The 24941-nt window shown below is 38.9% G+C and overlaps 2 protein-coding genes across 4 annotated transcripts; both read left to right on the top strand.

The window, feature by feature from the left end:
- Positions 1–277: 277 nt before the first annotated feature.
- On the top strand, positions 278–16406 carry FMR1 (FMRP translational regulator 1). Of its 3 annotated transcripts, none has more exons than XM_039354709.1 (15): positions 278–462; positions 3930–3982; positions 5025–5118; positions 7213–7284; positions 7750–7898; positions 8304–8397; positions 8491–8607; positions 9308–9478; positions 9567–9645; positions 10424–10533; positions 11499–11585; positions 11805–12000; positions 12449–12592; positions 13255–13334; positions 14168–16406. In XM_039354709.1, exons 1-15 carry the CDS (start codon positions 412–414, stop codon positions 14327–14329), a joined length of 1659 nt encoding a protein of 552 aa, XP_039210643.1. In that variant the 5' UTR covers positions 278–411; the 3' UTR covers positions 14330–16406. The 3 variants fall into 3 exon arrangements, with proteins under 3 accessions (XP_039210643.1, XP_039210644.1, XP_039210642.1); XM_039354710.1 differs by having other exon boundaries at positions 12413–12592; positions 14219–16406; XM_039354708.1 differs by having other exon boundaries at positions 12413–12592.
- A 1227-nt stretch (positions 16407–17633) lies between these two features.
- FMR1NB (FMR1 neighbor) lies at positions 17634–23851 on the top strand. Its single transcript, XM_039354663.1, has 6 exons — positions 17634–18190; positions 19818–19895; positions 20820–20933; positions 21925–22065; positions 22871–22964; positions 23518–23851. Exons 2-6 carry the CDS (start codon positions 19820–19822, stop codon positions 23603–23605), a joined length of 513 nt encoding a protein of 170 aa, XP_039210597.1. The 5' UTR covers positions 17634–18190; positions 19818–19819; the 3' UTR covers positions 23606–23851.
- Positions 23852–24941: the final 1090 nt, after the last annotated feature.

Raw genomic sequence — 24941 nt, 5'->3', positions numbered from 1 at the left:
GAGCGGAGCCCCCGCCGCGTCACGTGACGGCGCCAGGCTTTTAATGTTTACATTTGAGGCAGGCGGCCCGCGGCGCCGCCCCTCCCCCGCTCCGGGCCCCGCGCGCCGCCTCAGTCGCCTCAGCCGCCCCTTCCCGGCGACCGTTTTGCCGTCCCTCGCGGGCTGCCGAGGCCGCGGTCCGCCGGCGCCTTCGGGGCCACGACGCCCGCCTCCGCCCCCGCCGCCGCCATCACGACGAGCCGTGAGGAGAGGGCTCAGAAGGAGCCGCCGCCGCCGCAGCCGCTCGGCCTAGAGCGCCCGCGACGACGCCGGCCCGCGCCGCCCGGGCGGGGAGCCGAGGGCGCCCTCCCCAAGGCCGGCAGCGCGACGGGCCGCTTGGCCCGCGGGGCCGCCGCCGCCGCCGCCCTGGCCATGGAGGAGCTGGTGGTGGAGGTGCGCGGCTCCAACGGGGCCTTTTACAAGGTAAGGCCGCCCGCGCGCCCGGATGGCTGGCTGGGCCCGCGAGGGCGCTGGGGGAGGAGGGGAATCCCCTCGACTCGACCCTCCCCGGCCTGCTCGGTGGGAGGGAGCGGAAAGCAGCCGCCCCGAAGTGGAAAGTTGCGCCTTCCGAGCCGGCCCTTCCTTTTGCCGGGGGAGAGGAATGATCGCAGGGACCCCGGGCGGAGTTTGCCTCGGATCTGGAGGGAGGGAGAGATGGGGGGGGCGCTAGGGTTAAGCCTTTAATGAAGCATCAGGAATCCTTCCCCCCCCCCCCCCGAGTTTGGATTTCTATGCATTTTCGTTTCTCTTCTCCCCCTCCGTTATTGTGTTAGAGATCAAAGGCCGGACTTGTCGGTTGGTTGCAGATTGTGGGAGCCCTGTAAGGGTCGGGTCTCGGGGACACACACACTCGCCAGGCCGCCCTTGGAGAAATGCCACTCGAGGGGAGGCATTTGCAGAGGTGTTTCTTGAGCCTTTTTCTCTTTTCAAAAGGATGGAAGACCCCCGAAGAGCTTTTGCTTCCAGGAATATGCCTTACACGTTATATGTATGTGTGTGTTTGTATTTGTGTGTACATAATGTATGTGTGCATGCATGCATGCATACATACATACATACATATATATATATGCGTTTGTGTATATTATGTATATACATGCATTATATATACATGTGTGTGTATATATGCACACATACACAAACATATGCGTCTACATTATGTGTGTGTATATATGCATATGTATTTTTATGTGTGTACATAATGTAAGTGCATATGCATATATATATATGTATACATAATATACATAATATATGTATATTATGTATACATAATATATATTATGTATACACACAAGTATATTATGTATACACACAAACACAAATATATACATAATTATATACACACAAACACATACATGCATAAAGAAAAATATTTACCATATCCATAGTGAAAGTAGATGCATTTGCTTTCACTATTGGTTCTCAGGTTGATGGACTAGGATTTTCAAATTGGGTTCTTTTTCTAGATAGGATGGTAAATCACTTTATTTTGCAGATCCCTGGGGAGGGTGTTGGGGACCTCCCCTTTTCTGGAGTCCTGGGATCATGTCTTGAGAAACACAAGTATACAGCACTTTGATGGAGATGAAAAGAGGGGTCTGGCGGGAGGTAACAGGTTGCAGGTTGAGGAAAAACTTGGGAAGAACCATCTGAAGAATCTGAATGAATACTGATAATGTTACTAATGGGTAAAGTAAATCAAATACCCTAATAGTGGTTAGCCAGCCAGAGCTGTGCTTTTGAGAGTGGCAGTGTGTAAATTAACAAAAAAATAAATAAATTGCATTTTACCAAGAACAGGAGAAACAGTTTGTGTGGTGGTCCATCTGAATTGCTTTCAGTTGCCTGAAATTACATATATTTTTTTTAAAAGATTCAAAAGGATCATTGAAGCCAGGAATGCAGTGCTTGTTATCTATGGTTCAAATTAGAAACTTACCTTTAGTTATGTGTCCTCAAGTCCGTGTTGACTCTTAGCAACCACATGGCATACATTAGATCTAGCTTATTTTCTGCTGAAGCAGCTAAGCATCATTAAGTTTTTTTTTTTTTAAATGCTCTGGCGTAGGATTCTAATGTGCATACTTTTGTGGTTTTTTTACAAATTTTGGTCATTGAGCAGGCTTACATAACATAAGACATAGGGTTAAATAATAAAAAGAAATAAATTTGACCAATCCAAATATAATTTGCAATCTAAGTCAGTAATGGAAATTCACATGCTATAAGCATATTGTTTTATCAGTTCATCTAATAAGCAAGTGCTTATGTTAACAAAGGAATGCATGAACAAGGGAAAAAAGCATTTGTTGTTATTCAAATTCATGCATAGAAATTCAAGATAATCTTGATTTGTTATGTGGTTCTTTCAGAGATATGATGAATATATGTACTAAATTTTGTGATCTAGCAATTTTAATTTTTAACCAGCTAGATTTGTGCATATTTTCAGAACATTAAGTTTCAATGTTGAAAATAGTTTTCCACTGTTAGTATAACTGAAGCATAAAGAACAGCTCCTTCTGTAGTGTATATTTGTTACTTGAGCATTGCATTGCATTTATATCTTTATTTAATAGTATCTTGCTAACCTTGTTTTCTGACTTTGTTCTAAATTTGCAATACCTAACTTATTAAATGATTTCTTTTATTTTTAGATTTCAGAGTTTAACATCTGACCTAACAAGCAGTTCAGATTAAAATCGCATAACCTATGAATTTTCCATTAAAACAGGGGCTCTCAAACTTTGTAATACCACAATTGCCACCAGAGGATAATGCAGGCAAAGTGAGAAAGTCCAGAACAAGTTTTGACAACATTTCCACTTTCCTTGCAAGGTTTATAAGTGTGAACTGCCAACACTGAACTGCTTGAAATCTCTCTGGGGGTCCTAATCCACAGTTTGAGAATCCCTGAATGAAAGAATGAAATAAAGAGAAATCAGTTCTATTGATGTTTGCATATAATACCGTTTACAGTGAACCCTATCAGACTAAACAGCTGATGTCTTCTTTCTCTGTTTCAACAGCTAGTTTGATTACATTTTTATTCTGGTCAGACTAAAACGCAATATTCTCATAAGGTTTATCCCATTTACATCAGTGGATCTTAATTTTCAAGATAATACATTTAATGTTAGGATTTGAAAAAAACTGCCAGCATAGCCAAGTATATTATCCTTACTTCAAAAAGATATGTCTGTAAGTTCAGCATTGTAATTTGTTGTAACAGCCATTAAATTCAGTGTGACTTTGTATACCCTGAAACAGTCAGCCCATGAATTTTAATACAAAGAGAATAGCATAACAGTATTTTGCTTTTGAAGTAGTACATTGAAAGCTTTTGTCCCATATTATAGCTCCCTGAGTGAAATTTGTGTTCTTTTTTTACCCAGCCAGTGTGAAATCATCAGGATGTGATAGTTGCTTCATCTCCACTTCCACTATGGCAGTCTAGTACTTTTGAAGAAAAATATATTAGGGCTATTTCATCAAAATATTTTGCCCAGTGATTTAAACTTGGCTCAAGATGTATTATTTGAATCTCAGTGCATTTTTTCTCTAGCACCTCACAGTCCAGTTTCAATCTTCACTTGCTTACAATGAGCATAGTTCTGTGACCGGCAGCAGGCCTAGATTTTCAGCCAGCAACTGGTGTCCTAGAATGATAGCTGGCACATCCATGAACATGACATACATTTTTTTTTTGAAACCTTCAATCTGTCCCATAAGTAGCCAGGTTGTTTTCTATGGATGGATCACTCCTATCCCCATGATGCTTTTCCAATATAATATATTTAGAATGTTCAAAGTGGCCCTCTTGTGATAAGAGAAATATCAAAAATAAACTAATATATAATATGCTATTAAATCTTATTTCTTTCTTTCAGGCATTTGTGAAAGATGTCCATGAAGATTCAATAACAGTTGCATTTGAGAATAAGTAAGTATTATCTGGAATTGACCTTATAAAGATGTAACTGTCTAAAAATGTGATGCTGAACAAATTTAGATTTTGAGTATAATGTCATTCTTGCATACTTCCAAATATTTCTTTCCTGAAACAGGTTGTTTGATAAATAAATCCTTTCTTGGATTCTTGGAAGCTGATTAGGGCAGTGCTACCCTCTCCATCCTTATGGAGCCACCTTGATGAGCTCTCTTTGTAGCCATCGTCCATTAATGTTCTGCATACCAAAACTTGCATAAGCTTTTGTATCTTTGTTATTCTTGGGATGAGCAACCTAGCTTCATGTTATATTTATATCCCAAAGAATAACCAGAAAGTTTCACATGGGATGAAATGCAATGAACAGCAGTTCTTTTTCAAGAGAGCTGACTTCAGTACCCATGCTGTAAATCAAGGTGTCAAACTGCCGGCCCATGGGCTGGACGCGTCATGCAGAAGCCACACCCACCCCATTGCCGGCAATGGCAAAACTGCCCCGATATGTTGCGCGACGTCACGAGTTTGACATGTCTGCTGTAAATCCTTATATAGTTAAAACACTATCCCAATTTTAGTAATAAACTCAGATTGCAACTTAGTTCTTCTTTGGAAAAGATACTCTTGTTTATTTTTATTTTTTAACAATATAGTGTAAAGTATATAACAATATATTGCATCATTTCTCTGCTGGGCACTGAGGGAAGCATAATCTTCCCCTTTGCAAGTCCTATTTTATTTGTGCTAAGCACAAAGGACTGAAGGGGTTCTCCATTCTTTCCCCACCTTCTGACTTACTTGATTATATGCAGTTCCACACGCTCACTTATATGCCATTGTTTATCAGCTATGATTACCAAGGATGTGCTTTAAATCCAAGATTGACTTAGCTGTATGTTCATTCAGTTTCACCCAATTATCTCGCTTAGTCCCTTGGAAATAATTTTAGAATGTCCATCTTTCCTGAATTGGTGTGCTTTTTTGCCTTACAACTGTTACTTTTTAATACCTTAGGTTTTTTTTTTATTGTGTATTTTAGCTGGCAGCCAGATAGACAGATTCCATTCCACGATGTCAGGTTTCCTCCACCTACAGGGTACAATAAAGATATAAATGAAAGTGATGAAGTTGAGGTAAGACCCATCTTAATCTTACATTTTGAATGAGGGTGAAATAACAATAAGATTGCCTTTCAGGAAAAAATATTTGCAGTAGTCTTCAAGTGCGTGTTCCTTTTTTCTCAATTCTATTACATAACATTTTCTTGGACACTCTTTTGTTCAATCACAGGAGACAAATACTTATCACTGGATACTGCTTTGGACTCAAACACATCATCATAACTTAAGGAATGAATATATGTAGCAGAGTATGACACTAGCTACACAAAAGTTTCACCTGACTCATGCAACCTAAATAGGTGTGCTGGTATTAAGGTCCCTTAATTTAATTATACTTTAATTTCTTCTAATGGCAATGGGTGTGATGGGCTAGTTTAATAAGCAAGCTTGAAATTCTTAAGAACATAATTCTCTAGAATAAATATAAAGGTACTCTAAAGCAGTGGTACTCAACCTGTGGGTCGGGACCCCATTTGGGGTCGAACGACCATTTCACGGGGGTCGCCAAACAACGCAGTCCGCCATTTTTTCCCCCTTTTCCTTAGCTGTGCTACTCCCTTTTATTCTATTGGCTTTTGAAAGCCAATAGAATAGACTCTCCTGAATAGAGTCTAATTCTATTGGCTTTCAAAAGCCAATAGGAATTGTCCAGGCTGTCTCTGCCCTGCTGAGCCCGCCAAAAGTCCCATTCTGCAAATAGTGCTGCGCCAGTTGAGTAGTCCTCGACTTACGACCGGTTGAGTAGTCCTCGATTTACGACCGGTTGGGGGTCGCGGCATTAAAAAGGTTGAGAACCACTGCTCTAAAGGATTATTTTTTAAAAAAATCAGGGCTGGCTTTGCTGAGTACTTCTTGGACAGAAATTCCAGTTGAAGTTCTTTATTGTAACACTCTGTATATTTTTGTAAGCAGACATGATTGCATGAAAATCAAAGTGGGTTGGACAATCGTCTCCCTCTCCCCTCAATCTCTCTGGGGTCCAGTCAGGTTCTTTTTCATCATGCATGGACTTAATACTTGGACTAACTATTGCCATTGGCAATTATTATACCATCCACATCCTGAGTTGGCCAAGCATTTCTTAGTGAGTGAAGTTCTTGATCTCATGAGGAGCCTCACAAAAATGCTTTTTAAATATTCTTTCTTGCTCTGGTTTTAATCAGAGATTAGCCATTATGCTGAGCATGAAGAAGCTGGGGAGGATGGATATTGAACTAGAATTTCTTTGTTGTCCACATTTTGTACCCAGTTTGACAAACCCATTTAATTTGTGTACATTAAACAAAACCGAAACTTTTGTAAATCCTTCAAGCTTCTAATGGACAAAATCATTCGAACTTTAACATTTGATTTAGAAAATTGCAATACAAATATATAATACCATCTCATTTTTATTGAATATATGGAGGTTGGAATGGGCCAATCTTAACAACTTCACTTTCTCCAGGTGCTTTCATTGACCATAAGTACAAGAAGTTGAATATACCGACTGTTTTGAAGTGGCCCAGTGTTACAAATCAAATGTAAACATACCAACATATGGAAGATTTTATAAGGCTGGGATAGCAGTAAGAAAGTGTCAGCTTCCATTTCTGCCATGTACCATTTGTCAATAGAAAAACTACTTGCCAGATTGTTCCGGGTTAGCTGAAGGGTGTTTCTTGTTAAATGAACTGCAAGCGGTGTTGATGTAAGGAGCAATTTAAAGAAGATTAAAATCAATTGCCACTATAGGCATCCCTTTTCTGTGTATTAGTTTTTCATTTATTTCCTGCCTTTTAAAGAGCTTGAGGTGATGTACTTGAGTGTCTCTCCTCATTTTAGGTTCGTAATCCTAAGAGATATGTTTGGCCTAAGGAAAATTGAATAGCCCAAAACCAAGTGAACTCCATGGTTATGTGAACTGAACCAGCATTTACCATGTTAGCAGTATATTGAGATCTGAGCCTGTTAAATTTAACAAATCAGATTATTGCTGGATGTTTCATTTTAAAACCTACTTTTTAGTGTGATGATGACATTAGGATTGTACTGTGCTATTTCTCCACCAGATGACAACATTTTATTGTGTAACAATGCAATATTTTATACTGTTATTTCATTTAGGTTTATTCCAGGGCTAATGAAAAGGAACCGTGTTGCTGGTGGCTGGCTAAAGTGAGAATGATAAAGGGTGAGGTAGGAATATATATATATTTAATACTTTGTTCTTATTCATAGGATCTCTGTTTTAAATTGTTGTAAGTCTCTTAGTTTTACTGGATTCTAAATATATAGTTAAGCCTTCAGTTTAAGAAACCTTAGTTTAGTAGATTTTGGATGCAGTGGGGAAATCTTTCTGTATGCTGGTGCATCTATATCTGTAAAATCCATTTTCATTTTCTATGTATGCAAAATTCAAGAAATACATGTGCCTATATTCCCATTTGCCATTTCATACGTGGTTAAAATCCCATTTGGATTTAATGCAGTAGCGGCTTTCATAAAACCCCTATTCCTTTGATTAGTCAGTTAAATTAGGGTTTTACTGTAATAAATATTGGAACAAAAAGTAAGCAGTGGGACCTTCAAATATAAAATGTAATCTTAAAACATCACTACCTACTTATACAGTGTCTTGGACAATTTGTTCTTTTCCATTAGTTTTATGTAATAGAATATGCTGCTTGTGATGCTACCTACAATGAAATAGTCACAATTGAGCGTTTGAGATCTGTCAATCCTAACAAACCTGCAACCAAGGATACTTTTCATAAGATTAAACTTGATGTACCTGAAGATTTAAGGCAAATGTAAGTGCAACATTATTCTTTATATAAAGTTGTAATCAGTATTCTTAAGATGACTATTCCATTTTCCCCCAATAAGATACTTACCAACTATTTCTTTTCAATGCATTACAACTGTGCATAGCAACTTAGCATTTAATTAAAGGATTTTAAAGATGATGTTTTTCAGTGCGAACAGTTTCATAGCATTAAGCTGCAATTTAATTGCTGAATGAAACCAAATGAAAATATAAACATAAATGTTAATTCCCAGAAACAATTTATGAATCGATTCAGTGTAAAATGTGTCACAATAGTGAAGGGCCAGCATGATTCTCTAAACTGCATGGGATTGTATTTGTTATTGTTGAGGTTCTGTGGACAAAATAACAGCACTTTCTCTAATCATGGGTCTAATTCTTGTTTTAGGTGTGCTAAAGAATCTGCTCACAAAGATTTCAAAAAGGCAGTTGGGGCATTTTCTGTAACATACGATCCTGAGGCTCATCAGCTTATCATTTTGGTAAGTTCCTTTTGGAAAGATGGGGTTGAATTCAAATGTTCTGCTTTGTAATAATATTAATTGAGATTTTTCCCCTCCTTTCTAATTCTTTAGTCTATTAATGAAGTAACAACAAAACGTGCAAATATGTTAATTGATATGCACTTTCGAAGTCTTCGAACCAAGTTATCCTTGATAATGAGAAATGAAGAAGCAAGCAAACAACTAGAGGTAACAGTTGTAATAATTTTTTTATAGATGTAGCCACCTTGCTGCCAAAGCAAAGTAACTGAAGTTCGACAATACCATAAACATCAGCAAATCATGGTGTGAGGCAACCTTCCCTGAGATGTTCTGGACCATTCCACAGTTGTGGATGATGGGATGTGCTTTCTAGTATATTTGGAAAAGTTAGATTTTTTTTTCATGCCAATATACTGTTTTAACCTGCAGTATGATATTTTGTTTGTCAGAAAGACGAGTGTTTCAAAAAATGAGTTTTAGCTTGGATAATATTGATCTAATTTCCACTATTACTCGAACTTTTTCAGATGAATTTATAAGTTTTCTTTAACCTGGGTGTTTTCTAAAGAAGATTTCCAAACAATTATCACATTTGCCAAGCAACTTTTGGGATTAAATTCACATATCTGGTGGGCACCTATGTTAGGGAGGTGTTGCCTTCCAGGAATCCATGTAACTTCACCCCCAGGTGAATATTTGAAATAAATTCAGTGTGCCAATGAAAGTATCATTTGTGAACAATGGCTATACTAATCCATGTCATTTGATGCAATTGCTTGGCATAGTGGCGAAGAAATGCCCAAATAATAAACGAGAGGGAACACCCTGTGATCTATCATCTTTTAAAAAAGTGACTCCTGGTGCCTTCATATCAAATGTTTATGTGTAACCCAGAGTGTCTTTCCAGAGCTCTAGGCAGCTTGCTTCAAGATTTCACGAGCAGTTTGTTGTACGTGAAGATCTGATGGGTCTGGCTATTGGCACTCACGGAGCTAACATCCAGCAAGCCCGGAAGGTACCAGGGGTGACAGCAATTGATCTTGATGAAGACACTTGTACATTCCATATTTATGGCGAGGTGAGTTGCATTTCTGAAGCGACTTTCATTGAAATATCCATTGACATTCTGAGTCACTGCAGTGTTTCAAAACACACATTTTTCTTAGGATCAAGATGCAGTGAAGAAGGCCAGAAGTTACCTTGAATTTGCTGAAGATGTCATCCAGGTCCCAAGAAACTTAGTAGGTAAGTCTGTCAGAATGTGCGTTTGAAACCTGATTATTTTAGAAACTAAGACGGGAGGAGATTTTCACAATATGATTAATCTATTTTTAACGTAAATAGCAATTCTGATCATTTGGGCTGACTTAAAATGAAGCTGTAGCTTAATAGGATTGTCTTATTGGCTACAAGGGATGTGTCAAACTGGCTACAAGGAACTGTTGACCCAGGATCATTGCTATTCCGTTTCGTATCTTGCAGATCTGAATTTAATACTGATTTTTTTCTAATGAATTATTGTACTTCACAAAATAAGTTTATTTTTAATCCTGAAAACAAGGATTTGATTTGGTTGCCATCCTTGTTTCATGACATCAATTGAATAAAATCTTTTTGACAAGTGAAGTTACTGTGGTAATTGGACACAGATTTCTCCTTGCAATATTGATAACGGAGGTTATTGTCAGACTTAATTAAATCTCATTTTAATGGGGCATGTCTAGTAATTGGTTTCCATCCATTTTAATAAATATTTCCTGCAATTACCGATGTTATCTCGGCACGTAGGAAAATAAATCTTTAAAGTTGAGTCCTTTTGAAAATAAGTACTCAGGTGTTTTTAAAGATGCCTATCAAAGGGACATAAGCATCTGATGTCCTTGTGACAACAGACGTACTTTATTGATAGAGAAATGAAATATTTTGAGCATCTGTGGAAGCATTTTTGGCGGAATTAACTTGTCATCCATTTTTCCTAATATTTCTGATTTGAAGAAATGTTTTCTTGTGTACTTTTTTATAGGAAAGGTTATAGGAAAAAATGGAAAACTCATTCAAGAGATAGTGGATAAATCTGGAGTTGTGAGAGTGCGAATTGAGGCTGAAAACGATAAAAATATTCCACAGGAAGAGGTACGTGCATTAGTAATGTTCCATATTTTCTACAACCATCTACTTTTTTATTGCAAACCATTCAGAGAGCTACTTCATTGTTCTGCCTTTTGTAATATTAGCTAAATAGCTAGGCCAGCTGAATCTTTATAAAGGAGCTAAACTGTTCCCGTTCCTCAAAATGTTAAGGCGTGTTCTTGATTGTTCCGATGTGCCACTACTGAAGATCCTTCCATTGTCTCAGCATGCAGGTTAGGCCTAGAAAACGGTTACTTCAGGATTGCAGGTTTCGTTACAGTGTATCATAGACCAGTACAGGTTGCAGGTTTGCGTGTTAAGTCAGTATAAATTAAAATGTAGGGTGGATTGCTTAGGAGAGAATTTCTCCCTTGGCCGCCCCATGTAACGCAGGTCCTGAGAAACGTATCTTACCCGGTTTTGAGGTCTGACGAAGTGGAGAGACTGCATTTGCAGGCTTACTTAAAACATAAGTCATTAAATGTTCAATGAGATTACAGGTAGTCCTCAGCTTACGACCGCACTTGAGCCCAAAATTTATGTTGCTGAGTGAGACATTTGTTAAGTGAGTTTTGCCCCATTTTATGACCTTTCTTGCCACCATTTTTAGGTGGAATCACTGCAGTTGTTAAATTAGTAACCCGGTAGTGAAGTGAATCTGGCTTTCCCTTGACTTTGCTTGTCAGAAGGTCGCAAAAGGGGATCACATGACCCGGGATGCTGCGACCGTCATAAATATGAGCCAGTTGCCAAGCATCCGAATGTAAATCACGTGCCCGTGGGGGTGCTGCAATGGTCAAAAGTGTGAAAAATGCTCCTAAGTCACTTTTTTTTTCAGTGCTGTTGTCACTTCAAACGGTCACTGAATGAACTGCTGTAAGTCAGGGACTACCTGCACATTGAGTGCTGGTACTAGAGTGGTGTGGATGGTGTCATGGAAGTCAATTGATTATGGATTTGCTTTCTAGGGAATGGTCCCGTTTGTCTTTGTGGGCACCAAGGACAGCATCACCAACGCCACCGTTCTTCTGGATTACCACCTCAATTATTTAAAGGTGAGCGTTCCACTGGCTTGCCTTGGCAAGAAGAGGGAGCCTGGCTTCCAGCTGTTATAACGCAAAATTATTGAACCGTTTTCCCTTTCATTCTTTAAGTTAATTCTCACAGTTGGTATTCATTCCTCAATGAATTCCTGTGCTGCCTTAAAACGAACCAAGACACAGATATTTTTAGAATAACCGTAGCTTCTGATTAACTGCCTCTTTTCCCCCCAGGAAGTGGATCAGCTCCGTTTGGAGAGGTTGCAGATTGATGAACAGCTTCGACAGATCGGAGCCACATCAAGGCCACCCCCGAATCGCCCCGATAAAGAAAAGGTGTATATGACTGATGACGGTCCTGGTCTCGGAAGGGGTGGCCGACCTTACAGGAACCGAGGGCACGGCAGGCGTGGCCCAGGCTACGCTTCAGGTGGGTAGCTTGGAAGACTTTGTACTGGAGGCCTGAAGTTCTGGAATTCTTAACAGTGGGGACAGTCAGGGAGGCTGAGCCAGTCTGAAGGCTGTGCTGTAATGATCAAAAGTGCTTTCTGCATAGAAATGTGACCCCTTCCAAGCTTGTTACCTGGCTCATTTAATTTTAGTATATCCCATATGTCCCTTGAATCCTTGCTGCCACGGAGTAAAAATATCCAGGAGGTGCTAAAACTTTCAAACACAATACTTAAATCGTAGCAATACCATAATAATACCATACTTCTCCCCACTGTAAAATATTACAACAGGAAACCGGTATCAGCTGGTAATAATTTGTGGGGTGGTTTTTCTAAAACCTCATAAAAATGGCCTGTGGTATGTCTTGGTTTTTTCAAACTCTTCGATAGGAACTAACTCTGAAGCATCCAATGCTTCTGAAACAGAGTCTGATCACAGAGATGAGCTTAGTGACTGGTCCTTAGCCCCAGCGGAAGAAGAGCGAGACAGCTACCTGCGCAGAGGAGATGGGCGAAGGCGCGGAGGAGGCGCACGTGGCCAAGGCGGAAGAGGCCGGGGAGGGTTCAAAGGTAAGCGCTCTTAAATTCAGGCCTGCTTATCCTAAAATTGCCAGCCATGTTTTAATAAAAAAAGCAGCACAGGATTGAGAAGCTAATGTAGGAGAGCCTCAATCACCTGCCAGAGATCAAGCAGGTCTTGTCAGGAAAGGGGAGGGCGGTGACAAAAAGACTCGCTTATCTGCAAAGCAGCCGTCAAAACAAAACCCTCCAATAACATTTTGTGTTGATTAAGATTGGAAGATCAAATTGCTGTTGATCCTGTAAAATGTCCAGAAATATTGTTGGGACTAGCTGAAGAATGTTTGCTTACCTAATTAATTAATAACATAGCAATTCTTTCTCGGACTCCTATTCTTCAAGATAAACTTGGTGGAAATGGCTCGTTCTCAAATTGTGAACGAAAGGCAGCGTTTCCAAGCTTTAGAATTATTTTATGCCTTAATAACACTTACAGGCTGACATGTAATTAGGTTTTTCTGGACAGCTTCAAATGTAACCTACAGATAATGGGGGGGGGGAATCCATAGCTAATAGTAATATTTGTAATTAGCTTGTATACTACAATAGCACCAGAAGAATATTGGTCAAATCGCCAACAAGAAGAAAAAAGGCAGAGAGACAGACTAAATGTTTACAAAGTCGCCTTCCTAAAATCCAAATTTGATATGCAGGAAATGAGGAGCAGTCAAGGACAGACAACCGTCAACGCAATTCAAGAGATGCTAAAGGGAGAACAGAGGGTTCACTTCAGGTAAGTTTTGTCTCTTTACTGATACACAAATGAAACATGCTTAGCTGCATGGCAACATATGTTGTGTTTTTGTCCCTGCATCAGTCTTAGTTGGCTTTACTATGGTTTCATTCATGTTTTTAATTTGCCCACTTCCCAAAAGGTTCAGAAGAATATTTTAGAATACAGCTAATTCTTGACTTACGACCACAGTTGAGTCCAGAATTTGTGTTGGTAAGTGAGTGTTGCTCCCTTTTATTATTTTTCTTGCCACAGTTGTTAAGCAAACCTTGTCAGAAAGTGGCAAAAGGGGATCACCTGACCCTGGGAGACATTGTAACCATCATAAATATGAGTCGGTTGCCAAGTGTCCAAATTTTGATCACGTGGCCACGGGGATGTTGCCAATGATTGTAAATGTGAAAAATGGTCACTTTTTTCAGTGCTGTTTGTAACTTTGAACAGTGACTGAATGAAACTGTTGTAAGTCGAGAACTACCTGTTTGGGCGCAGGGGATCAGTTTAAGTCCTACAGATTCAGATAAAGTCAGCACATAATTTATTTTAAAGATATTTTTTCATGCTCACGTTGAACAAAATAATAGCTAACTTATATAATGTATATTTGTATATAACGCACAATATATTAAGCCAGTAACTTAACTATAAAATGCTACCTCACAATATTCAAATTGCCTGCCTCTTAACTAATGTATTTTTCCCAGAGTCTACTTCAGTTGGAGAAGGAAAAAAACTGTTATTATTATTCTTTTTTAAGTCCTCTCTGGCAGCTCTCGGTGGGTGCTCCCTATTGTCCCAAGGGCTATGCTTTATATAACTGTAACTTATTTCAGATCAGAATTGACTGCAATAATGAAAGGAGTGTCCACACTAAAACCTTACAGAATACCTCCAGCGAAGGTAGCCGGCTGCGGACGGGTAAGGATCGTAACCCGAAGAAAGAAAAACCGGACAGCGGAGAAAGTCAGCAACCGTTGGTGAATGGCGTGCCCTAAACTGCATAGCTTGAGAAGTCGTATTTCCTAAACTGTTCCAGTAAATCTTATTCCACATTAGAGAAACTTGTTAGGCCAAAGACAAATAGTAGGCAAGAGGGCGCAGGGCATGAAATATATTAAAAAAAGAAAAAAAAGTTCTGTTAGCCTTTTTTTAACATCAGCAGTATGCAGTTTTTTTTTCAAAATAAGACATTATACTTGCATTAAAATACCTTGAACTTCTGAAAAACAAAATGCTTTCAAGTACATTTTGCACTTCAAACAATGAATGAATTCCTTTTGTTTGTTTTAAAAATACTGAACTGTGCATTGGTATTTCTGTTCAGTTGTACCATTTTAACGCATCTGGTCAAAATCACTGCTAAACTTCAATTTTCAGAATAAATAGTGTTTGCGGTAATCAAATTGGGCTTCTGTTTTCAATCTATTAAAACCTCCTCATTTAAAATAAATAAAACAAATTGAAGCTATGCTTTTACGTCCTGTGTCAATTCACACTTTTTGGTTCACTTTTTTTCAGTATTTTAGTGAACCCGGATTCTCTATGTAAAGTAACTAAATTGTCATTTTCATTAGCAAAAAAGTTGTATGGTATGTGCCTTTTTTATATCTTGGCAGGTAGGAATATTCTCTTTGGAAGCAGAAATCAGGGAAGATGAGTTGGAAATGCTGAACTCTTGTTACGTTCAGGTGCTAGGCCTGCTCAGGGTGCAGGAACCCTCCTAGGAGCTTGACTCCCAAGTCTTCACAGGTACCTGCCCCACCTTTGAAGCACCCAGTTTCTTTGGGTTGAGCAGGGAGGCCTGAATTGGGTTCCTAGTAGCCTGAAGGTTTCACCTCACCTGGAAGAGCCCATGGGTTCCCCACCTGTACCTTCTTCAGGCAGAACATCTGAATAGGACTTAAATGTATAATATATATGTAGCAAAACCTCTCCAACAGTTAATACTTTATTAGAAGAATGCATGCTTTCCATAATTTTTTCTTGCATCAACATCATTAGGCTGTTTATAAGATAGAAACCTATTTTGCACTGAAGATAATGGCAGATCATGTTACTGAAGTGATGGCTTTTTTTCCCATTTGTTTGTTTATTTTCCCCTCTTTTTAGTCAGGACAGGGATTTGGGTGTTTTTTGTCTTTGTTTTTTTTTTTAAATGCATACTCCCTATTGTGACAATACAGTTAATGGTTGCCGAGGGAACAAACCAGAACTTGTTCATAATGTGTGTCAGCTCTGTGGCCAGAGGACCAATTTAAAAGATTTTGTTGTTGTTGTTGTTGTTCACTTCCCCTACAGTTTTGATATTTAGATTTGAGCCCTATCTCAGATGGGATAGGAAGATGATTGTGTTTTACGCGATTCTTTGTAAAATTCAGGGATATACTGTAGTTTGACAGCATTGGATATAGATCAGTTTTTAAGGTCTCATTCACAAATAGTTTAAAAACTTGTAATTGAAGTTGGTGTAAGGTTTAGTTGTCCATAATTGGGGATGAGGCATGCTTTCTATTTCTGATCATGAATGAAATTTACATGCAAAATAAACTCAGTGGGACATTCATTTTAAGCTATTCTGTTTTTTATTAAAATTACTCCAGTGGGAGTGTTGCTGATTGTGTACAGAATTGTACAAACTGCAGCCCCAGTCTGTGTTGGGTTTTTGTTTGTTTGTTTCTGTGCTTTTTCATTTAATCTTTTTTTTTCCTTTGCGTACAAGCAAGCATATAAAAATGGCAACAAACTGCACACAACTTAACGAATATTAAAAAAAAAGTCTTAAATATTGCCAAACATTAAATGTTGATTTCTAATTATTTATTTTTGGGGGAATGTATAGTATTTGAAAACTGAAATTGGTACCTTGCACACATCATCTGTAATCTGTTTGGTTTAAAATACTGTAGATAATTAACCAAGGTAGAATGACCTTGTAATGTAACTGCTCTTGGGCAATATTCTCTGTACATATTAGCTACAACAGATTGGATTTTATGTTGACATTTGTTTGGTTATAGTGCAATATATTTTGTATGCAAGCAGTTTCAATAAAGTTGGATCTTCCTCTGCTAATGGATGTTGATGCAATCTTTATAAATGATTGCTTTAAACAAATCAACTTAAAGCAGGAACCTGTTTTTTCTGTGTTGAAATTGGAAACATTGTTTATTCCAGAAGTGTGAAAACTGAAATATTTTCAATTTCAAGAACAGGCTGGTAACATGCTATTACTGGTCAAAACGTACATGTTTGCTATTATATGCACTAATTTTACACTCGAGGCTGACTTCAGTAAGGTGCTAACTAGATTTGACTTAACTAAAACTGTTAACAGATTAATCACCATTTTCAAATGACATTTTGCAGTATTTTTGTGCTTTAAATGTGTATCCCTTTCAATTTAAAAAAATTCACTGTTTTTAAGTATTGGTACATTTTAAAAACAAATTGTAAATCCAAATGTAAGACTCATTTTGAGAATCATGCGTGTTTCAAAGGTTTGAAAGTGCAGCAAATGTCTGATGTTTGGGCTCACTTCCTTAATGGCAACTTCACATATGGTCTAATAAATTACAATTATTTTGAAAACAAAAAAATAAAAGTTTTTTTTAAAGATTGAAAGATATCTTTGAATGGCCACAACATTCAAGTAAAGTACAATTAGACACCTCTCTTTTCCAGGCAGACAATTGAATTGTTTCCTTTTCACTAGCACTAGGGAAAAGATAATTGTGAGTGGGGGAAAGGAGGGGTTCCATATTGTGATTGTGCTAATTTGTTCAAGGTGGAGCACGATCATAGTTATACATTGTGCTGGTGACTGTTAATTTCTAGTAGACTCTACTACTAACAGTGGATATAAATAGTATCTTTAGCCATTTCCAATTCCGCTAAGCATCACCCAACAGATACAAAGCCTTCCTTTAATAGTGGCTTAGCACTGTTTGAATGATGCTATAAGATGACCCCAGTGAAGAAGTGGCATCTATCTACGTCTCCTTGTTTATAATTTTTGCAGTCTTGAAAGGCCGTAGAGAAGAAATCCATGCAGATTCAGGGTCTTCACATTTAAGAATCTCCTATTAGGAAGGCAAGGGAACTTTGACTGACCCCCTGAATGGTTTGTTATACTTGACATTTCAAGGGGAATTTTTTAAATTGCCATTCTGTTGTGTGTCCATAGTGATTCTCAATCATCCAGATCATGATTGTCCCAAAGGTGCTTTTCTCAAAGACAACTGGTCTTTCTGGTGTTTTTTTTTTTTTTTTTTTTTTTTTTGAAACAACCACGGAAGTCCAGTTGGCCTTTTGGAAAAACATCTTTGGGACAACCACTCATTTGTAGTACCTCTTTAGAATATTCCAGTTGTTTCTTTTAGTTTGTACTTCTTTTCCCTCGTATTTACATTGTCCTCTGCAGGCTGAATGTCCAATTGGTATTTCCTTCCAGAATGAAGAGTACTAATCCTACGGGACCAAACAATTTCCCTTGCAGCTCTCCCTAACAAATTGTCTTCCACGTATGCACCTACAATTTCCAATCAGTCAGAAATTGTGCTCTGACCCATTCAGAACTGTGCCCCATCTTGTCCCAAGACCGCCCATGACAACCCAACACTTTTAGCCCCTCCTTCTCAGTGAGTAAGTCACAATAGAGATCCCCATAGTGATGGATCCTCCACAGCTTCCCTATGCATCTCTGTTGGGCATGTGATTACAAAGATTGCAAAAAAAAAAAAAAAATGTGGATTGAAGTGAATCTGAAGGAATAGAGCAGGTTACTCCACGGTAGACAACAGTATTTATATTAATGGTGTTGGTTTTTTAAACGGTGATCTTCAAAATCTTGAATTAAGGTAGGCCTTTGTTTTTCATTTCACTGTTATTTTTGCACCTTGGAGAATACAGGACAGTCATAATTGATGAGTGCCAAAGTCCTCACCGCAAGTTTAATATGACCTGGTATTACAACCCTGTCTGTAGGAATTGTAGAACTTTTAAGTTGCCTACTCAAGGCTGTATATTGTTGGGGAATTGATAGGTTGGCTTCCATCATTCTATTAAAGCAGCATCCATAACCATAGTCCGGGTTTTCTGCCTGGATGTAAGCATGGGATTGTTCCTTTTTTTCATTTCCAGGAAAACAAGTCATAATTGGGACCTTTAGCCTCTTTCTCAGCTTCCAATTATTTTTCTACATTCTTTTTTTTTCTTCAAGTTCTTTGCATCCTTTCCTATTTCCCATCCTGCCTTTCTGACAACTCCACCATTTGATTTGCCACCGACAATGGTAACGGGCATATCCTGGCCACAGTTAAAATCTCAAGAGCTACAATCATGAGCTGTCTGCTATGTGGTGCATCAATCTGTAGCTATTGCAGAAGAAACCTTGATCCCAATTTCTAAGGGTATTTCCAGAAAAATCGCCAGTTACTCATCAAATTTAAAAATGGGTTTAACCTCAGAGAGGCCTGATTCTGGCTTTGCTCTCTGACATAACCAGCTCAAGCTACTCTTTGCAAGTCCTTTAGTTACCTTAACCTTCCAAAATAACTTTACACCATTGCGGCTAAATGAAATTTTACCTAAATATTTTTCAATATCTAGTCTTGATTGGCTGTGAGAAACCTGTAGGGATTCGCAGTATGGGCTTAGAAAAGGGTCTAAGTTTTATTCCAAAAATACGTGATTTAGAATGCTAAAGAGACCATTTCAATAACCAAGAACTGTACCAATATTTTGTCCAACACACAAAAGAGCCTTTACATTAGCCAGACTCTGTCTTAATCTTCAAGTGTTCTGGAAAGGTTCAGCGGCACACCAATACACTATCCCTTGAAGGAAGTTGAATTAATAGCTTTTCCCCATTTCTTTCCCCTTTTATTCAAATTGTCATAACTTAATTATTCTCTTAACAGTCAGTCAAAAGTGCTGATCTTGCTCTCCCTTTCCTAACAAACACTTCATAAATGACCTCCAGGAAGTGGCCGCATTCTGCTCAATTGCCATCTCTGTTCACCGCAAGATGGTTTAAGTTTCCCTTGTTTAGAATCTTACCCTCCTTCCAAGTAGAATGCTAAAACCATTATTTTATGATTTAATAATATTAAGTAACAATCTGTGATAGCTTACTTTTTCATTCATTCATTCATGTCTCTTACTAGGCTTATTACTTAAGTAGCTTAACATTGGAATCACTACGGAATTAAAATGTAAATATCTCATTCCTTTTAGTAACTAGCAACTTATTTAATAGTTTTAGATGGCATTATTTATTTACTGGGTTTGTTTATATTTTTGCTAGATTAAGAAGGCTACCCAACTCAATCTGTCATAGAACAGAAAAACAAGAAATTGATTGTTTGGATCAAGAATCGCAGTTCCTTTGTGGTACTAAAAATCTAACTCCTATTGACTTTTGTATCTCCTAATGCGTATTTATGGGCTTGGGGGTGGGATGGGGGTGTTTTCCTGTCGTTTCAGGAATGATACCAATAATGAGGTTTGTGCTCCAGCTTTTAGCCAAATATTTGTGCGTATTATTTCATGCAGTCAATCCAAGTGAGTATTACAAAGAGACTTTGTAAGCATACCTTAGTGAAGAATTTGGTCCCCCGTTGCTTCCCTGAACCCTCTCCGTCTACGAGGCCCCCAATTTAATCCCGGAGTCCTTCAGCAGAGCTGGAATTTTGCAGAACTGCTGAAAAATAAGGATCTGTGTCCACTACCCTAAATGTAAACAAATTGCATCGGTGCATTGTGCGCCAACATAGTTAAATTGTGGCTCAGAGGCATGAGAGAGATCTTGAACAGGTTTCCATTCCATGTATTGACCCTTCCCTGTTCTGATTAACTTTGTCCACAACTTTAAAAAAAAATCACACAACAGGTTTTCTATCTGTGTGGCAGGGGTTATGTCTCAAAAGTTTTGATGGTGATTGCAACCATATGATTGGTCACATGGCTCTGGCTGCCATCTTAACTTTTTTTGACCCCTGCATAAATGCAGATTTCCTTCTAGCCAAGTCCTTAAGAGTGGTCAAAGCAAACTTGAAACAGATCTAAAATCAATATTTCTGTGTGCCTTTCCAAATCCCATATTCAGGATTGCGATTTATATCAAACCTCATATCAACCATACTATCATAGAATTGGTGCTTACAGTAATTTGAATGTGCTGCAAAGGCTGGATTCCAATCTACTAATACTTTACACCATGGTTTTCACAATAGGTTCAAGCCATGCAAAAAGCTAAACACACTACATAAGGACTTGCATGTGAACTTCATGTCCTTGTTTTGTTTGTGTCTTTAGTCAAGTGAGCAAAAAATGGAAACCTTGATGGCTAAAGTCACTAGATATTAGATAATGCCTAAAGGCCCAGCTTAAATGCAAATAGGACTCTCAAAAGTATGATGTTAGACAAATTAGCCACCTTGAACACACTTCGCAATTTCTTGAACTTCCCCAACTCCAATTCTTCAGGTTTTTCATTGCCAGCGCTAGAAGTTCGAAATGAATCTTACATGGTTCCTAGTGAGCCAAGGACAAAAGCAGAAATCATATCTCAAAAGGTGGAAAACTTCTTCAATCCTGTGAGTAAGTGCACCTTGGAGATTGCCTTAATGTTACTCATTCGCCAAACTGTTGGGTTTGTTACTCTGAAACATACGCAGAAAAACACACAGAGACCCTCTGTGTATAGAGAATGAATCCAGGTTTCAGAGCAGAAAATAAATGAGACCGATCCATCAGAATTTGCTCTACTCCTTACTCCTTCCTAGCCCGATCTCTTGGTCTCTGTCTGTTGAAATGAAAGCACCTCTCCCTGAATGCCAATCTCCTTGGATACTCAATAATTTGAAATGTGTTATGGAGCCGGGCTAAAGATTGGCCTTGCTTCCTTCTTCCCAGCCAACTTGCTTAAGACTGCTGAGAAGATAACCCCTTGACAATGAAGGGATAACTCTGAAAAGGGAACATCCACGGTGGTTAAAAAAAAAAAAAAACACAATAGAAGGCAACCAATGAATGACTCTTCCCCGTGGGATGTTCCGACTGAGAATGAATTCAGATCTCATTCTGCTAAAATGTTGGCAACTGAAATTATTTGAGCAAGCAATGGATGGCTTTGCCAAGTGAGAATTAATTCAGCCTTCCCTGTAGAGATAGAACTATACAGCTGCGGTTCTTTGACGTCCAGTTATCAGGGCACAAAATTACACAAATGGTTCCTTCACTTCTTGGGTGGGGTGCCTAAAGGAAGCAGCAGATTCCAACTTGCTGCTTAGGAATTATAGTTTAAAGTTTGCTTTGTATCTTCTAACCATGTCATGGGTGTTCTTCTCCATGGCATTCTGCTACTCCCAACTCAGCTTGTTCAAGGATATATTTTCCAAAACACGTCCTTAACTATTCCAGTTTTGCTCCATTCTCTCCCATGTAAACCTTATTGAGGAATAATTCTCAACACATTTTTGAGGAAATATGGGTTTACGGGAGGCTAATATGTACAGTAACTTGAATCATATTGCCTGGATTGGATGTGAGAGAGATTCAAATCTTAGAACTTCCGTTGTCTTTCTGAAAGCATGCTGGCCCAGAGGAAATCAGAAAGCCGTGGCTTGCAAAGTTGGAGAGCACATCAACCAGACGTTGTGCCTAGAACACAAATGTTGTGTGTCTTCCAGAAAATTTATTCAGTTAGACTGCTATACTCCATTTGAAGACCGTAAGTGGCATTTTGTCTCATGTATCTTCTTTATCCACTTTATATCCTCTAGGGATAGCTGAGTCATATATTCAAATGATGGTTTAAAGAAGGACTTACAAATCCAAGTGTTATACTGATAGCTTTAATGAATTTCAAGTATAGAACGTCTTGCATAGTTACAGGACAAATACTTGTATGCAACAGGTATTATATTTTGTCCCTGGACCCGACAGATTACATCCCAGAGTTCTGAAAGAGCTGGCAGATGTTATCTCAGAACCATTGCACCATATCGTTCACAAATCCTGGAGCACCGGGGAAGTACCCGAGGATTGGGAAAGGGCTGGTGTGGTCCCCATCTTCAAGAAGGGGGGGAAAGGACCCAGGAAACTACAGACCAATCAGTTTAACATCAATACCTGTGAAGATCCTAGAAAAGATCATCAAAATACAGATCTACGAACAACTAGAAGCAACCCAAGTCATAACTAGCAGCCAGCACGGGTTTGTGAAAAACAGATCATGCCAAACCAATCTGAGATCTTCTATATCAGGCGTGTCCAACCTTGGTCTTCTACCTCATGGTGCCTGACCTTGGCCAATTTAAGACCTCTGGACTTCAACTCCCAGAATCCCAAAATGCTGACTCTGTAAACCGGTTAGAGAGGGCTGTAAAACAGTGAAGCAGTATATAAGTCTAAGTGCTATTGCTATTTTGTGACAAGGTGCTTATTTTTAAAGGGTAAGACCTCTCCAACTTGTCTAAAGTTTACAATTTCAGCTATAGATTAGATGCCAGACATGCTTATGTTGACCACAATAGGTCCTCAACGGATTTTGAGAATATTTGCCGTTGGCACTGGAGGAATGTTGGCTGTTGTCTGTCTTCCATTTTGCTGTTTCATAGTAGAGAGAAGGTAAGAAAAGGAGGTAAGAGGTATAAGTTAAAACTTTCCAAAACTTTTCAACAGTCCCAAAAGCCATGAATGAAAGAAAGAAGGTTGTGCATGCAGGCCTTTCCAGATTCATCCTTGGATGGATAACCACAATTGTCTAATTCAATAGAATTACAGAACAAAATGGAACAGTTTTTCCACTAGAATAGAAAAAACATTATCTATCTTACCTCCAAGAGACTCCTAGTACTCAAATGGTAAGCTTTGTAATGGTTGATCAATCTTGGCAATTTTAAGACTTGTGGACTTCAATTCCCAGAATTCCCCAGCCAGCATGCTGGGTATAGAATTCCAGGAGTTGACATCCACAAGTCTTAAAGTTGCCAAAGTGGGAGAGAAGCCAAGTCCTGCTTTGGAAACAAAAGATCTGAGGTTCATTTCCAACCTGTTGGAAAAAATACCCTTTGGACTTCCTTGTAAAGAGTCAGCCATTCTTCCCTCACCCAGTGTCCTCCCGACTGACTGGGAACCACATCCTGCAAAGCTTATGTCTTTGTTCTTGATGGTGTTGCAGCCCGTGTGCCAATCCTTTGCGCCGAGCCCCCAAAGAAGACAACACTGAAGAAGGAAGTGAGGACAGTGAGGAGAGCAGCGATAGCTAATCTGCAGAATAAATTCAAAACTACGTTGAGGGAATGTATGAAAGATAACTAAATGTTCCTCATGATATGCCTGAACTGTGTGGAATTATTGATGGTTTCTGGAGATGGGGATGTCTACTTTCCAGAGCTGAAGCAATAAGAGTGTGGTGATCCTAAGCACAACAATACCAAATGAAGGTGCAGCAGGGTATAATCACACCTACTCTGCCTTTTCTCTCTCCCTCTTTCCCCTCTTGTTCCCTCCTGTCTTTTCTTCCCATGGAATTTTCCTCCTTGATCACTTGTTACCAAGTGTCTGGAGCATATTGGTGACATTCCTGTACATAGCTCTTACATGGTAGATCAAAGCCAGTCTAACTCAAAAAACATTTGGAAGTCTACGGAGATTGGTTTGAAGGAGGGGTCAAAGAGGCTATCCATGTCAAATTGAACAGCCCTCTCTCAACAGAGGGGTAGGGATACAACATCATCTATCTCCAGTCAACAACACAGTCCTTTCCACAGGTCCAAGAAGGCACCACACCCATTTGCACTACTCAGGTGATCCTGAGGACACAGATAAACCACCAAATGGCCTCAATGACTCTCTAAAAGAACACAAATGACCAGCTGTCTGCAAGGAGTATAAATCCTTCCATTCCCCACCATCCAGTCAGAGCTGAAGAAGCTTCTTGAGTGAGAAGCGAAACATCTTCAAAGAAAAACCAGAAAGTCCAGTTGCCTCATGAAACGTGGAAGTCACACATAATTCCATAAAGGTAGACTTTGCATTACTGTGTTGCAGGACCCATTTTGTGACGACCTTCCATCTCTTTCCTACACATGCGGATGACTAACTAATTTATTGTCAACAGAAAGATATAAACATCCCAAATCAGGGATAGGATAACACACAAAACATTTGTGACTATTCATTAATCTTATTTAAACCAAATTGAGTTACATTAAACGGCGTACTGCTTTTAACATGCATCGCAGGTAAAATATAACAAAACATAAGAACTTGAGAATAAATCAATTTTGTACTGACAGGATGATAATTGGTTTATTGTTGAAATGTTGCATTTGGGTACTTTTTTAACCTACCGTACTGTATGTTGAAGATTAAAAATCAAGTATAAATATGAAAACAGACCAAGAAAACATTCAGGGAAGAAGAAAGATAGACAAACCAAGTTTATAGGTTGGACAGGCCTAAAATTTAGGCTCAAAAGTGGTATTCAGACAGTACATTAATCATAATGTGGTTTATTTGGCTGAATATACTGTGGTCCATGATTCGAGGTTTGTGATCTTTGAAGCCCACTAGTTGCAGGAGCTTTTAGAAGCAATCATG

The sequence above is a fragment of the Crotalus tigris genome, unplaced genomic scaffold, assembly GCF_016545835.1.
Source record: "Crotalus tigris isolate CLP2741 ecotype Arizona unplaced genomic scaffold, ASM1654583v1 scf7180000018585.330925593:3314079, whole genome shotgun sequence".
In the NCBI taxonomy this organism is placed as follows: domain Eukaryota; kingdom Metazoa; phylum Chordata; class Lepidosauria; order Squamata; family Viperidae; genus Crotalus; species Crotalus tigris.
This window is presented reverse-complemented; position numbering and strand designations above follow the sequence as displayed.

Coding starts and splice junctions, on each gene's coding strand:
- FMR1 (XM_039354708.1), top strand. CDS start 412: ATGGAGGAGCTGGTGGTGGAGGTGCGCGGCTCCAACGGGGCCTTTTAC. Junction 7,899..8,303: donor CCTGAAGATTTAAGGCAAAT/GTAAGTGCAACA, acceptor TTCTTGTTTTAG/GTGTGCTAAAGAATCTGCTC. Junction 12,593..13,254: donor AGGCCGGGGAGGGTTCAAAG/GTAAGCGCTCTT, acceptor TTTGATATGCAG/GAAATGAGGAGCAGTCAAGG.
- FMR1NB (XM_039354663.1), top strand. CDS start 19,820: ATGATACCAATAATGAGGTTTGTGCTCCAGCTTTTAGCCAAATATTTG. Junction 19,896..20,819: donor ATTTCATGCAGTCAATCCAA/GTGAGTATTACA, acceptor CCAATTCTTCAG/GTTTTTCATTGCCAGCGCTA. Junction 20,934..21,924: donor AAACTTCTTCAATCCTGTGA/GTAAGTGCACCT, acceptor TCTTTCTGAAAG/CATGCTGGCCCAGAGGAAAT.